A 16,600-nucleotide genomic window follows, 5' to 3' on the forward strand; every position below is an offset into this window, starting at 1 on the left:
CGGCCGCGCGGGGGATTATGGGAGCGACGGGGTGCTCCCATGTGACTCCTCTCCTGCGTGAGCTGCATTGGCTTCCGGTGGACTTCTGGGTGCGCTTCAAGGTGTTGGTGATCACCTTTAAAGCACTCCATGGCTTAGGGCCAGGATACTTACGGGACCGCCTTCTGCCACCAATTGCCTCCCACCGGCCAGTTCGCTCCCACAGAGAGGGCCTCCTCAGGGTGCCGTCGGCCAGACAATGTCGGCTGGCGACCCCCAGGGGGAGAGCCTTCTCTGTGGTGGCACCTACCCTCTGGAACAATCTACCCCCAGAGATACGAGTGATCTCCGACCTCCAGACTTTTCGTCAGGCCCTAAAAACCTATTTTTTTCAATTAGCCGGGCTGTCCTGATTTTACGGCTGGTTTTAAAATTTGATATGGATTTTAATCGAAAAGTTTTAAATTATGGGTGAAATTTATTTAATTATTTTAAATCTATTTTTAACTTTTGTGTATAAATGTTTTTTATTTTGGCTGTTCACCGCCCTGAGTCCGAAAGGAGAAGGGCGGTATAGAAATCTGAAAAGTAAATAAAATAAATAAAATTCATAGATGGAATCATATACCCAAGCATCAGAAGTCACAGGGAGGGAGGCTGACTGGGCCCCCACTGGAGTCAGAATGGACCTTCTGCAAAACTCGACGCCCGAATAACGCCTCTGCCAATGCAAAGCTGTCTAGTTTGTAATGTCTGACAAACGGTGTCAAGGAGGTCCAGGTGGCTGCCCTACAAATGTCTAACACAGAAGCCTGGGTGGACCAAGCAGCCGATGTTGCTGCACTCCTCGTAGAGTGTGCCCACACTTTACCTGGAACAGACCTGCCCTTGGAGCTATAAACCAGGGAGATATATGCTTTAATCCAACATGCCACCGTCCTAGAAGAGACCTTCTTTCCCAGGGAGGAAGGATGGAAGGACACCAGGAGTGCCTCTGTCTTACGGAAAGAAGCCGTTCGCGCGATATACCTCCGTAGCGCTCTCCGCATATCCAGTATATGCCATTGAATCTCCAACCTATGCTTGGGGGAAGGACAAAAGTTTGGCAAAATAATCTCCTGAGTTCTATGAAATCTGGAGTTAACATTTGGCAGGAAGGACGGGTCTAATTAAGTACCACCGTGTTAGGTTTAAAAGTATACAGATCTTGTCGAATGGATAGAGCAGTCAGCTCTGACACCCTCCTAGCCGAGGTAACCGCCAGGAGAAAGGCTACCTTAAAGGATAATAGTCTGAGGCTGACTGACACTAGAGGTTCAAACAGGGAAGTTGTAAGGGCCTGGAGGACCAACGACAAGTCCCAAGTGGGGTACCTATGTATAATAGACGGCCTGATATTAGTAGCGCCCCGCAAAAACCCCTTAATCCTTGAATCTTGTGTTAAAGGGTGGGACACGTCTTTAGACAAGACCGTTGATAATGCCGCAACCTGCCTTTTCAAGGTGGAGGGGGCTAACCCCTTGTCGAAACCATCCTGTAGAAAAACTAAAACGTCTGAATTGCAAGCAGATATTGGGTTCACGTGGTGTAGATAGCACCAACTGCAAAAGATCCTCCAAGACGCCTCGTAAATCCTCGTAGTAAAAGGCCGCCTGGCAGCCTGGATGGTGCGAATCACCTTCCCTGGAACATTGCTCTTCCTCAGGAGGATCCTCTCAAGTGCCACACAGTTAATTGTAGCCAACGGGGGTCTGGATGTAGTACAGCCCCTGGCTGAGAGAGATCCGATCCTGAGGTATTTTCCAGGGAGATGACACAGATAGGTCCACCAGGTCGGCGAACCAGGACCGCCGTGGCCAATGAGGAACCACCAACAGGAGTTCTGCATGCTCCGCTATCAGCTTCCTTATTACCCTTGGGATGAGGGGCAGAGGGGGAAAGGCATATAGCAGTCCTTGTGGCCAATGACAATGGAGGGCATTGCAGTCCACTGCCCCCTGGCTCGGGAATCTGGAAATGAACCTTAGGAGCTGGGCATTTTCTGGGCGGGTGAATAGGTCTACCACAGGCTGGCCGAACCACTCTACGATGTTCCTGAACAGGTCCGTGTGGAGCTTCCACTCGGACGGGTCCAGCTGTTTCCGACTGAGCCATTCGGCTTGAACATTGGAGGCCCCCGATATATGCTCTGCCCTCAGAGATAGAATATGAGTCTCTGCCCAGCTCAGCAGCTTGTCGGTTTCCTTCATTAGCAACTGGGAGTGGGTGCCCCCTTCGCGATTTATATGAGCCATGGCTATGTGTATAGGGACTACTCAGAGGGCTGAAAAAAGTCATTTCTGACAAGTCCTCGCACTTTTGACTGGTCCTCACACTTACGACCATTCTCACATTTATGCCTGTGCAGCATTCTTAACAACCATGTCACTCATTTCACAACTGCTTCTCTTCAACATGGTAATAAGATAGGGCAAAAAACGTAAAATGTGAGGACAGTCGTAAATTCGAGGACTGGTCAAAAGTGCGAGGACCAGTCAAAAATAACTTTTTCAGCCCTCTGAGTAGTCCCTGTGCACAAAAGGACTACCCAGAGGGCTGAAAAAAGTAATTTCTGACAGGTCCTCGCACTTTTGACTGGTCTTCGCAGTTATGACTGGTCATCATTTATGCCCTTTGTACCATTCTTAGCAACCATGTCACTCATTTCACAACTGCTTCTCTTCACCATGGTGACAAGATACGGCAAAAACGTAAATTGTGAGGACAGTCGTAAGTTCGAGGACTGGTCAAAAGTGCGAGGACCAGTCAAAAATAACTTTTTCAGCCCTCTGAGTAGTCCATATGCATAAAAGGATACAGCAATAGAGAGGGATGAAGGAAGAGAAGGGAAATTAGAGTAGGAGTGAGGGTAAGAGAGGGAGGAAGAGAGGAGGAGAAGGAGAAAGGAAGAGGGGGTAGGGAGAAGAAGAAGAGGGGGGGAAGAGAAAGTAAGAAGAAAAGAAAAGACAGAGGTGGTAGGTTTGAGGAGAAAGATTGCTGTACAATAAAAAAGATGAAAGGGAAGAAAGCCAACCCCAAACAAACATAAAGATATTAAGATAAAGAATGAATTGTTAAACTTTAAAGAATAAAAGAGAACAAATAGCAATAAATAGCAATAATTAGAAACACACATACAAACATACAACGTATTTTCTTTGAACAGAGTATTTGGCCGGTTCACAAATTTAAACAGTTGTAGGAGGTTAGCACCTACCCCTTTCCTAGAAGAATGAAATATTTTGAGAAATATGAAAAAGGCAGAATATTATATTTCCCTGGATGAGAAATGGAGAAGCATATTTTACAGACAAAGCAGCTCCCACCTTCCTGCCTCCCACCCTTTGTTAATGGGCCAGAGGCAGAAAGTCAATCCTTTCGTCAAAGGACATTTGCAACACAATAGCAGCAGAAACTAACACAATGGGCCCCATCTAGCAACTGAAGCTCACCACACATGACCTGGGAAGCATGTGACCTGGGAAGCACATGTGACCATCAGCCAGCAAGGCTAGCTAAGACCCCCACCCCCTGGGAGTCTGACAACCAATCAGGATTCTCTTTCGGGGCCCCAAGAAATACAAAGCCAGAGAGAGCATAAAAACCTGAGGATTTACTGTATCTGCCCCTTTTCTGTTCAGGAACTCAAGCCATGTGATCCTGTCCACCATTAAACCATCTTTCCAAGCAGTCTCCATGTTTCCAGTGTCTTTTTCCTCACTTGGAGCAGAACCCAGAAGGATTTTCTTCTAACACAGTGTTTAGTCATCTATTTTTTAAAAAAACCAATATTACCCTTCACCCTCATCTCTAATCTTAATCAAATTCAATTTTTCCTTTCTATTCTATATTATACCCCTTCCCATTGTCATCTATTTTTATATCCATCCTCACATTGGTTAATTATGTAATTATGTAATACAGTTGTTTAATACAAATTCAACATTTTAATATAAATCAATTAGTTATATAACTATCTTTTTTGTATATTAATCAATATGAACATGAGCATTCCAATTATTTCCATGCAATCCAATTTCTTACAAATCAATTAATTATATTTACCAATAATAATAAACCAAATAATTTTCCCCATATATTCCTCCAAACCACAACTTAACCATTTCTGCTTTCAACACAATATACAATTAATAGTATCTCAATTATTACAATTCCCTAGTTAAATAGAGCTTTTTTTCTATGGTGTTTTAAAATCTTGAACCTCCTCTTTTGCCCTAAATTTCCCATTGTTTGCAGTTTTCCACCTACCTTTTTTGGTGAGGAAAAAGAAAAAGAAATATCTCTGCCTCATTTTGTCACGTTGCAGCAAAGACCCTGCTTTACTTTCAATTTCGTTTTTTCAGCATAGCTAGGGGAAAAAAAATCTGCTCCAGGAATTTACCTCTTTGCAGCTAGCTAGCAACAGAGCCCTGAGCAAAACAGCTGAGAGCAAATCAGCTGAGAGTCGAGAGGCTGATCAAATCAACTTATGGTAATTAACCTATGCTGAAGCTGAAAGGGGCTGTTTTTTCTATTTTTGCAGGCACCGGTCTATTCATTTGTTTTCTTTTAACACTGACCAGCTGTAGGGCGGCCCTTTGAAGCCCCGTGGCAAGAATTTAAACGGTTTGTTTCCCTCTAGCCATCAGCTGGGACTCTGGAGGCAGCAATAGATTGGGAGTGGGTGTGGTAAGCGACCGGCGATCTAACAGAGGCAGAGGGTGAGAGTGAGTGAAGGCATGGGGGGGGCGAGAGAGGGCTTTGGCGACTCCTGTGAAATGGCCATTCGACCCCCAAAGGGGTCGCGACCCCCAGGTTGAGAACCACTGGTCTAAGTAACAAAGAATCCGTATTGGGACAAGTCGGATTGTGGCTGCCACAGCTGCAAGCAGCTTGGTGAAAGTCCTTGGGGCAGACAAGAGTCCGAACGGCATGGCCCGATATTGAAAATGCCTGCCTGCATATTCAAATCTCAGGAATCTGCGATGGTCCGGGTGTATGGACACATGCAGGTACGCCTCTTGCAAGTCCAGAGATGTCATAACATCGCCCTCTCTGACACAATCTAGAATGGTCCTGAGGGACTGCATCTTGAACTTTTTGAATTGGAGGAATTTGTTGACAAATTTGAGGTTCAAAATGCCCCACCATCCCCCTGAGGATTTGGGAACAAGGAACAGTATTGAATAAACCCCTGTTCTCTCTTGCCCTGCAGGAACAGGCTCTATTGCTCCTATATCTAGCAAATGCTGTATTTCATTTGACAACTGCTGATGTTTCTCTAACTTACTGGATATTGGGCAGGGAATGAAACAGTCGGGGGGCCTGGTCCTGAACTCTTAACGTAAGTCCCAGTCTCACCGTCCGAAGAATCCAATCCTTGGACGTAGAAGCCTCCCATTGGTGGACAAATTGGCTGAGGCATCCGCCAATGGGGGGCGGGGGAAGCGAGTCACTTGTCTCACTTGACGGGCCTGGGACCCGAACCTCTGTAAGGTCTCCTAGAGGAGGGTTGAAATCTACCTCTGTCCCAAAATGGCTGCCTGTCAGAGGATCTGTCAAATCCCTGATTGTAAGGTCTGTTAAAGTAGGACCCACTGGGTCCGGACTCCTGGCGAAAGGGCTGCCCCTGAGGGTATGGTGTAAAATGGCGGTCCGGTCTCCGATAAGAGACCGGCAACATCTTCCTTTAATCCTTCCCTTCTACTAATATGGGGTCTAACGCTGCCCCGAATAAATCAGAACCCTTATAGGGAGATGATGCTAATTTCCATTTTGATTTTAAATCAGCTCGCCAAGGGCGCCGCCAAAGGAGTCTTCAAGATGTTACCGAAGAAGCCATTGCCCTAGCCGCAAACTTCGCGGCATCTAGAGAGGCGTCTGCTGAATACTCGGCCGCAGCCACCATCTTATTAATATCTTGTTGGAGTCGTACGTAGTCTGAAGGGAGGCGGTCTCGCAATTGCTTTAGCCAAATAAGATTGGCACGATTGAAAAATGATGCCGACGTAGCGGCCTTCACCTCCCAGGCAGCCGCCTGGTGGGTTTTCCTAAAGGCAACCTCCGATCTCTTATCCTCAGTTCTTAACACTTCCACCACATCATTGGACAAAACAGTAGAAGATGTCAAACTAACCACTGGAGGATCAACTGTTGGAAGAGCCAATAACCCATCTAAAACAGGATCCACACAGTAAATTTTTTATCGTGTCCTGTGAGTACTGAAAAGGCCCCCGGGTGGTCCCATTGCCTCTTAATGACCTCAGAAAACAGTTCCGGGCATGGTATGAAGTCCTGGTCTGGGGTGGGAACAGCGAATAACTCATTCTGAGGTTTTAACGCCTCAGCATCCTGAGTTTGTGGATTCGTTAAAGAACCCATATTAGTTGCCATTTTAGCTTTATGTAACAAGGTTTTGAAAACCAATGGCCAGAAGAGGGTAGTAAAAGCCGGCTTGTCCGGCAGGACTCCCTCGTCTTCCGAAAATTCAGTATCCTCTGGGTCCCCTTCAGCCTGCCAGGAATCCTCACTACTAGGAGATTCCTGCTGAGTAACAGGTGATGGCCTAGACATGGGCTGAGCTGACTGAAACTGACAGCCAGTAGCAGTGGAAGGCATCTGCACCTGTTGGCTAAAGCCCGAAGCCAAAGCTTGGGCCAAGGCATTGGTTAATAGTGTTTGAAAATTAAATGGCTGGACCAGATCGGGTCCTTCCCCCACATGGAGCCCAGCAGCCGTCAGGGTAAAAGTAGCTTCGGGTGGTAATCTACGCCTGGGCTGTGATGTCTGCGCTCCCCTAGGGGCATCCTGACCCACATCCAAAACCTCCTATTGAGGCAAGTCTGAATTAGAATGATCCCTGGCCATACCCAGCTGAGGCAATTCTTCCTCTTCTCCTGAATGAGGAGAAGCTGGAGCCACTGAAGATTGGGCCTTATTTTGGGCCTTCTCATATTGTCTTTCCAGTGCATTATGCCTTCTCTGGGCAACCCTATCCACTGTGCCAGGCTTGGATGTAATAAGCCCTGGCTCCTTGCTAGCTGAAGGTGCAGAGGCTTTAGACCTAGATTTAGAGGTCTTCTTAGCCTTGGGAGGGGTCTGAGGCTGATCCTCATCTGAGGAAAATTCTTGTTCAGCCATGGTAAAGGAATCAGCAATGCTGAGATAACCGTCAGTGGACCAGGGAACCTGAGCTACAGTCAAAAAAAAATTTTTTTTTAAACCAACGACTAATAAATTCTTCAGAAGGAAAACTCAAGTATAAAGTCTTCCTCAGCCAGCAGCTTCTGCAATGCAATGGGTCTCCGATAACAACCTGCCTCTGCAATTATAAGCGGCCAAGATTGATAATCTCCTCATGCCACTCTGAGCCTCAAACCTGCCGTTGAAAATGGTGCAAAAATGGCGCGAAACCGGAATTCGGCTTTACTCGCTTCTCCGTGGCTCCTCACAGTCTAGCCAACGTCCACACTCGTTCTCAGCCACTCCAAATACTCAGAAGAGAAAATAACAGCCAGTGCCGGCAGAGGGGCAGTCAAAATACACGGAGTTTGCCTCGAATTCGAGCAGGGACTCCGGAGCCGCCCTGTGCTAAGTGGAGCCCAAAAGGGCGGCCGCGGTTACCCCGGCGTACTGGTAACCGACGTGCTCGCCGGCGGCCAACTCAACGGCACAGGGCTGTGAGGAGGGCTGCCCAGCCGGGTCAGACTCCCTTCGCTGCAGGTATTAGAAGAGCAGGGGTGGTATTCTGGGGCCCCAGTAGCACTCACCCACCGCTAGCAGCGAGAGACAGCTGCAGGCTGTCCCAAATCTTCGGCTCCAACTAATCAGAAGGAAAAAAATAAAATTCAACCAACCAAACAAAATAATAAAACCTAAAACTAACTAGTTTTCCTCACAGACTGCGAGAGCAGTGAAAAAACAAGTCCCTACAGTAAGACTGAGCGAAATAACTGAGGTCCCTGAGAGGAGAGAAGGCATGGCCAGAAGATTTAAAGAAACACCATGCTCAGTCCCTGACAGGCAGATGACGAAAGCCCATCTATGAATTGACTGAGCAGCGCAATGGAAAACCACTGATCTAGAAGAAGGACGTTCTGGGATTTCTTTTTGTTTTTCTAAGACCAGAGTAAGTGGAGAAGATGGTAGATACTTACAAGATCTTTCCTCGTCTGAGCTTTTGAGGAAGTTCTTTCCAGAGCAGATAATTGTCATGACCCCTTTGGAGCCTGGGTCCAAGGAGGACGACTAGACGGTGCCAGGGCTAACGGAGGAAGATGGCACGGCCCCTCTAGCCCTGGAGGAACGACCGGAGGAACAGGATGAGGCAGTCCCGAGCCTTGGAAGGGTTGCCAGTGAAGGAGAGAGGGCGCAGGATGGGGGGAGGGGGAAGGGAGGGAAAGAGTAGGCAGTAGAGCAAAGGAGCGACAGAGCTCCGGAGAACAATTGTCTCCCCCACCTAACCCTCGAGTACGGAGAATGGAGAGCAGGAGGGATCAATGTAGGGTGAAATGATAACTCAGGAGGAGGATGCCCCGCCCCTCACCACAAGGCTAACGTGGGGAATAAGGTTTAAAGAGATGCTATGGAGAGGGGCACTTGTCGGGAACATCTTGCCAGTTTGCCTAGTCTTGTTTTGCCTGGGTTCGACTTGCCTTGCTTTGCCTAGCCTGATTGTGGGCAAATACTCAGCGACAGAGCTCTGCTTCGGGTTGTGCTGCAGCCCCAGTGACCCTTTCATGCAACATAGAATCCCTGGAACCATGTTTCCTGAACTCTGTCTGCTCTCAGAACTGGCTGCTCCTCTGGACTCACAGCCAGGAACTAGTGAAGGTATATGGGTGTGTTTGGAGTATTACTCTTGGACTTACAGTGAACTGTGGGAACTTTGGGGGGAAAAGTTGGAGCAATAAAAAAAAAGAGAGTTAAGCCTTCACTCCGGCTGTGTTGTTTTCGTGCCCAGCCTGGGTCATCATAATAACCTGAACAGCTTTAGGTGAGGAAGACCCTGCCTTGAATATCTGTTCCTTATAACCGCTCCGTTTCCTAGGTTGCCTAATTCAAGGTGTTAGTTATCACCTTTAAAGCGCTCCATGGCTTACGACCTGGGTACCTACGAAACCGTCTTTTGCCACCAATAGCCTTCCACTGACCAGTTCGTTCTCACAGGGAGGGACTACTCAGGGTACCGTCAATCAAATTATGTCGACTGGCGACTCCCAGGGGGAGGGCCTTCTCTGTGGGGGCTCCAACTGCCCCCGGAGATACGGAATATCCCTGATCTCCGTGCTTTCCGCCGTGCCCTCAAGACCCTGATGTTCCAACAGGCGGGGCTAAACATACGAACATGTGAATGATTTTTTAAATGTTATCTAATTCTGGATTTTATTTAATTGACCAAACTAAGTAATAATTTTAATTAGCAATTTTATGATGTTTGTGTGTCTATATTTTTCTTGACTGTACACCGCCTTGAGTCCTACGGGAGAAAGGCGGTATAGAAATATAATAAATAATAAATAAATAAATAAATAAATAAATAATGATCAGTGTCAGTTTCTCATGCCATCTGTTGGACAAAAAGACCCTCCCTTTCTCTGTGAATTGAAGATGGGGAAGTTCCCCGTAGAAATCTGAACAAGTGACATTTTTTTCCTGGGTGTTTCCTCCCAATGTAATATTATAAACTATTGTGGATTCAGTCTAAAGGAGGATCACAACACCGAAGAAAAGAACCAAGATTTATTTTATTTTTTTTTGCAAGGATTGTTGAGTACCTGCTTTACAAGAAAGGGGGACCCTGAATAATAATAGTAAAGCAAAGATTTTCTAGAAGAAAAAATTACAAGCCGGGAAATCCCACAGATCTGACTGGCTGACTGGATTGTACAAGTTAGACAAATACTGTAACCTGGGGTTACGGTACTTCTCTTTTAGTGACTTTCATTTAGGCCCAACAATTCTTCTGTTAATCAAAGCAATCAGTAAGTAAAAAATTACGTGACCATGACTTCGCTTATGAGTTTACTTCATTTTGTTTGCTTTATTTTACTTTCAGAGTTTTCTTTGTTTTACAGCTGGGTAGCCCCGAAGTGGGGAAGCTTTGTGGAAGTTTGAATTATGAGGAAGTTGAGTAACAGAGCAAATCTCACCATTGGAACACTCGCCCTGATGCTGGGATAATTCTCAAGAGAATTGTTTGTTTCCATATTCATCGGAGACAGAGGGATTACAAGAGAGCAAGCAGACACACAATGGGGAATGTACATTGGAAGAATAGAGGCTGTTTACCTAGAGGAGGCAAAAAAAGCCTTGAAAGTGACATTAGGGTCTTATCATCATGTTAGGCAGCAGCTAACTAACTCTAATCAACAATTCTGGTCTATTTCGTTTTCTGCTTATTTATTTTGAAACCTGCTAAAGACCCAAACTCATTTAATTTCCTCATCAAATATTCTATATTGTTTTTTGGGTCATGCAGAAATATCACCAAATCATCAGTGAAAGTCCTCCTTCTTAATATTTATACCGCTTATTTTCTCATCTTGCATGATAATTTTATTCAAAGCTTCCAGCACCAGGATAAACAGCAAAGGAAAGAAAGGACATCCTTGTCTTATACCCTTTGCGGTTTCGCATGAGTTAGTTAAGTCACCGTTAGTAACAATTTTTGTATGCTGTAATATATAGACAGCTTTGATCCCTTGAATTAAATCCCCACCAAAATCCATTTCTTCCAGGATTTTAAACATAAAGGCCCAATTTAAGTTGTCAAAGGCCTTCTCTGCATCTAAGAATATTAAAGCCACCTGTTGTTTATTGTGATACTGTAAGTATTCAATGAAGTTCAAAACAGTTCTCATGTTGTTAATTAAGTGTCCCTTTGGCAGAAATCCAGATATATACTTATAAACTTTCTTTAATCTTTCTGCCAAAACTGCAGCAAATAATTTATAATCCTTATTGAATAGTGAGATTGGTCTATAATTCTTTATTGTCGTGTTATCCTGACTCCTTTGGGAACAACACAATATTAGCTTCTTTCCAATTTGGGGGTATCCTTCCCTCCTGTAAAATATCATTCATTATATTCTTTAATGGCTGAAGAAGTTTGTCTTCAAAACATTTATAATATTGACTTGTAAGTCAGTCTGGACTAGGAGCTTTACCTGATTTCATTTTTCTTATAGATTCTGATATTTCAAAAATAGTTATTGGGTCATTCATATCTTGTCTACACACAAATCCAATCTAAATATAAGGGAACATACAAAAACATATGAAATTAAAATGGAGAAACAGGAATTAGACAAAATCATATTAGAATCAGAAGAAAAATTAATTAGCAAAATTTATAAATTTTTATTACAATATAAAATGGAGGAGGAAACAGTGAAGAATACAATGATCAAATGGGCACAAAATTTTAATTATACAATAGATTTGGAGAAGTGGGAAACAATGTGGCAAGTGAATGCAAAATTAACACTATCGGCGGCATACAAGGAAAATCAGTTGAAGATGTTTTATAGATGGCATCTGTCACCGACAAAACTGACAAAGATACACCCGAATAATAGTGCAATATGTTGGAAATGTAAGAAATCCCAAGGAACATATTATCATTTATGGTGGACCTGTCCAGCAGCAAAAAAGTTTTGGTCAAATATTAAGAAATGGATAGAACAAATAACAGAACACCAAATAGAAAAGAAGCCAGAAACATTTTTGTTAGGAATTTTTACAAAACCATACTCCAAAGAAATAAAATATTTGATGCTACACATCTTAACAGCAGCACGAATAACATATGCAAAAAATTGGAAACAGGAAAGAATCCCAACCGAGGAAGAACTGATAGATAAGATCTTAGAATGTGCGGAGATAGACAGATTAACAAAAGAAAGGAAAAAGAAGAGACAGATTACTACAGAATATGGAATAAATGGTATAAATGGCTCGAGATTAGAAATAAAGAACAATAATGATAAGGAGAGATTAGAAGTACAAAATATATATACATAACAAATGTATGGAGTAGAATAAAAATGTATATAACAGGAATGTAGAAATGCATAGTATTAAAGATATAATTCAATTGTATAGATCTCCATAGGGGGAAGGGAAGGGGGGGAAAAAGGAAAACGAGGGGAAGAAGAAGGAGTACTAGACTAAGGTATAGGGGAAGAAAGACAAAGTAACAAATGGAAGACCACTACGAAACAATGCTTAAAAATGATATTTATATGTTATATGTTGTGTAAATGTCAAATATATGTTTTAATAAAATTATAAATTAAAAAAAAAATAAGTGGGGAACCAAACAAAAGGACATAATATCTGAAGGAGAACCAGAAATGAAATGAAGGTTTTAGGCATATAAAGAGGATCCCAGAAAATCTTGGAAACGCAAAAATAACCGTTGTGGCATTTTTACGTGATAAGTGTAATGATTTTTTTTCCTGTTTTTCATCAAATCAGGTTACGGGCAGGAGCATAAGAACTACCAGGAGCCCAGCTTAGCGCTATTCCAGTCTGAAGAAAGGATGCTTGGAATTCAGAGGGTACATCAAAAGACTAGGAGAAGCTGTCTAAAGAATGGAAGGAAGAAATCTTCTCCTGATCACAATAAAGTCCTCCCAACTCAGCAACTTCAGCAACAAGTAGGAAGTGAAAAATATTTCGGAGGTGACAAGACAGGCAGAGGGAAATTTGTTTTCACTGAATATTGTACAAAGCAGACTGAAGAAGAACAATATGAACGTCAAGAATATGTGCTAAGTATCAGTCTTAGCTCTTCTCTTGTTTTACATCACCCATCATACATCCCAGAGACACCACATGCAAGTATAAATTGTGTAGAAAAATTAGCTTTGAACAATCATCTTATGCCAGATGGAGAGGATAACCCATATGAGTGTGGAAAGGGTTTCAGCAAGATTTTACCCCCAGAAAATCCCCCAATGGAAAAACTATATAAATGTCCGGAGTGCGGGAAGACCTTCCCTCACAGATGTAAACTTACTGTCCATGAACGGATGCACTCAGGGGAGAAGCCATATATATGGCAAGTATGTGGAAAAAGTTTCTGGCAGATGGATCATCTCACAAGACATCTACGAATCCACACTGGGGAGAAACCATATACATGTCTTCACTGCGGAAGGAAGTTCAATGAAAGTTCAGACCTTATCATACATGTAAGGAGCCACACAGGGGAGAGACCATATAAATATACAGAGTGTGATAAGAGCTTCATTCGGAAAACTGCCTTTGATTATCATAAAAGGATCCACACGGGAGAAAAACCATACGAGTGCCTGGAATGCGAGAAGAGCTTTGGATGGAACAGTAGTCTTATGCTACATAAAATAACTCACACTGGGGAGAGACCGTATCAGTGTTTGGAGTGTGGAAAGACTTTCAAAAACAGCAGTCATTTTATTTACCATAAAAGGATTCACACAGGGGAGAAACCATTCAAATGCTCAGACTGTGGAAAGAGCTTTAGTCGGAACCTTTCACTACATAAAACAATCCACAAAAGAGAGAAATCATAGCTTGGGAGCTTTCATCACAAGTGCCTTCTAAATACTCCAGAAATATGTTGACTTTCCAGTAACATTCAGTTCCCAAGGGTTTTTCATCAGATCGAAATGAATCCACATTGGAGAACCATAAAAATGCCTGAAATTGGTTAAAATATGTCACTGTCCTTATTTCCCGTAGGAGAGCCTACAAATATGGACAAAGCTTTGGTGCTAATATTGGTCATTCCCTCCCTCCCCCAAGAAAATGGATATGTGAGTTTGGATGAACTTCATGGATGCTAAACTTGTGGACTGAAGTGCTGATCCATATAGGATTGATAATACATCAAGAAAAGGAGCAAAGCAACTATTTTAAGAGGGCGTGTCATCTTAAATTTGGGGCCAAATTAATATTTATCTTTTTAATTGTTTTTAATGTTTGTATTGTATGTTTTTATCCGGCTGTACACCGCCCTGAGTCCCTCGGGAGAAGGTGCGGTATATAAATTTGAAATAAAATAAAAATAAAATACCATAAAAGTTCCACTCAGGAAAAAAACTATTAACCCCCCCCCCCCAATTTCTGAAGGCAAACTCTTCCACTCGTTAATTGTCCTCGGTGTTAGGAAGTTTCTCCTTAATCCGAAGTTGCTTCTCTCCTTGATTAGTTTCCATCCATTGTTTCTTGTCTTGCTTTTTGGTGCTTTGGAAAATATCACATGACTGCATTTCAGGCCCTGGGCAACTGCCTCACCTTTACAGGTGGTTATGTCATTCTATGTTCATATGATATATAATTTATGGCTTTTTTTGCTGGGATCCAGATTTTTTAAAGTTTTTGGCAAAAAAAAATCACCCATAGGAATACATTGGCTTTATTTTAATTTCCGGGGCATTGGCTTTACAAGTGCTGCATAAAAGGTCATAAAATCCGGTTGCTTGTGTGTGTACTGTCAGACTTCGATGCTATCTCAAAATAAAATGAATTTCCAAACTGCCAATCTTTAAGGAAATCTTTTCTTTAATTGAGCACAGCCACCGGATCATGACTCGATGCGGACAAGACGGACCTTTTGCCCCCCAATCCCTCCCTTTCCGATCCCCAAATCTCTGCTTCTCATTGGCTATCTTCCAAGTCATTCTTCAGACTTCTTGTCTCGTCATTTCCCAGGAATGTTCCCCCCCCTTCATTTCCACGACAACTCGACATCGAAGGGATTTAGCTGGCAAAAGTTCAGAGCTTATCTCTCTCTCTCTCTCTCTCTCTGCTCTCTATGCCAGTGTCGAAACGCTGACATGTACTTCAATTTATAATTTATGCTTGTGATGAAAATTCCAGCCTCCATTATAGTCTTACGTTTAGTACCTATACTTTTTCATGCCGCTAAAATTGTAAATAAATTTCCCTCTCTTTTTATTTCACTTTTCTACTTAGAGGTCAATTGCTTCAAATTAGTGTTGTTTACTTCTCAGGATATTTAAAGGCAGAAATGGAATGTGGAAAAAAATGAGCCTTAGGAACTTGCACGCACACACACAAAGTGACAAGGGAATACGCTGAAGTTGAGAAACTGAATTGGATCAGAAAAGGCAAATTCAAATTCTGGCTCATGTGAAGTGCCGTTCATAGAATGAGACCATCCAAATTAACACCGTGGCTGTGTTAGCCAGAAAGCATCATGCTGACGGTTATCTGTTACTCTTCAAATGTAATTGGTTGTTTATGGGAACGCTTTGGAGCTGAGTGCAAGAGAAGAACCTTTTCATGTGCTGCTAACCCCTTTTCTCACTGGGTGCTACTCAATTTGGAGCGTGTCCTTGAAAGGGGCAGAGCAAGATACGGGGAGTCCTCAATTTACGACCACAATTGAGCCCAACATTGATGATGTGAAGGGGAAAATTTTGCTAAGTGAACTTGTCCCATTTTACGACTTTTCTTGCCACGTTTGTTAAGTGAGTCGCTGCAGTTGTTCAACCAGTAACCCAGTTGTTAAATGAATCCAGGGTTCCCATCAACTTTGCTCTTCAGAAGGTCGCAAAACGACTCCTGAACACTGCAACTGTCCTAGATGTGAGTCGGTTGCCAAGCATCTGAGGTAAATCACATGACATTGGGATGCTGCAACAGTCGTAGGTGTAAAAGACGTAAGTCACTATATTCCGTGCTGTTGTGACTTTGAAATGGTCATAAATGAACAGTGGTAAGTCGAGGACTAGCTGTATTCACGTGGAACAGGGAACTGTCCATTATGGATGTCTAGTCTGATCCCTGTGCAGGACAGGAATTCTCAGCCCAGATGAATTCCCGACCAACTTTGGATTCAGACCCTCCAGGAAGGGAGCCCTTCCATGGCTTAAGAATACTGGTAGTCCTCAAGTTACGACCACAATTGAGCCCAAAATTTATGTTGCTAAGTGAAACATTTGTTAAGTAAATTTGCCCTGTTTTACAACTTTTCTTGCAACAGTTGTTAAGTGAATTGCTGCATTTGTTAAGTTATTAAGACGGTTGTTAAGTGAATCTGGCTTCCCCATTGATTTTGACCTTCCCCAGTGATTCCCCAGTGAAGGTCCCAAAATCACATTCCCCAGTGATTTTGCGACCTTCTGACCTTGTCAGAAGGTCGCAAAAGGGGATCATATGACCCTGGGATACGGCAATCGCCATAAATACAAACCTGTTACCAAGCATTTGAATTTTGATTATGTCACCATGGGGGGTGCTGTAAAGGTCGTAACTCTGAAAAACAGGCATGTCACTTTTTTTCCATGCCGTTGTATCTTTGAATGGCCACGAAATGAACTGTTGTAAGTCGAGGATTACCTGTACCAAGCGGGGGTGGTGAAGAGAATTGCTCCCTACCCTGATTGGAATCCTCTTCAAAATCATTTGAGATCTACAACTGCTCCCTAGGCTGCTCAGGATCTTCAATCAATCAGAATGTATTTTGGAATAGAATAGATCTGGAAGGGACCTTGGAGGTCCAGACCCTGCTCAAGGAGGAGAATCCTTGGAGAGATCTACCGAAGGCAGGATTACCAGATTCTAGCAG

The 16,600-nt window shown here is 43.3% G+C and overlaps 1 protein-coding gene across 1 annotated transcript in view; it reads left to right on the top strand.

Moving 5' to 3' along the window:
- Window positions 1-13,702, top strand: part of LOC117668275 (uncharacterized) — a 38,746-nt gene extending 25,044 nt beyond the window's left edge. The window contains exon 6 of the mRNA XM_087884513.1: window positions 13,008-13,702. Coding sequence (XP_087740639.1) covers window positions 13,008-13,577 — 570 coding nt within the window. The 3' untranslated portion in view covers window positions 13,578-13,702. The remainder of the gene's footprint in view (window positions 1-13,007) is intronic.
- Window positions 13,703-16,600: the final 2,898 nt, after the last annotated feature.

Source organism: Pantherophis guttatus, chromosome 2 (assembly GCF_059756535.1).
Source record: "Pantherophis guttatus breed Tessera chromosome 2, ASM5975653v1, whole genome shotgun sequence".
In the NCBI taxonomy this organism is placed as follows: Eukaryota; Metazoa; Chordata; class Lepidosauria; order Squamata; family Colubridae; genus Pantherophis; species Pantherophis guttatus.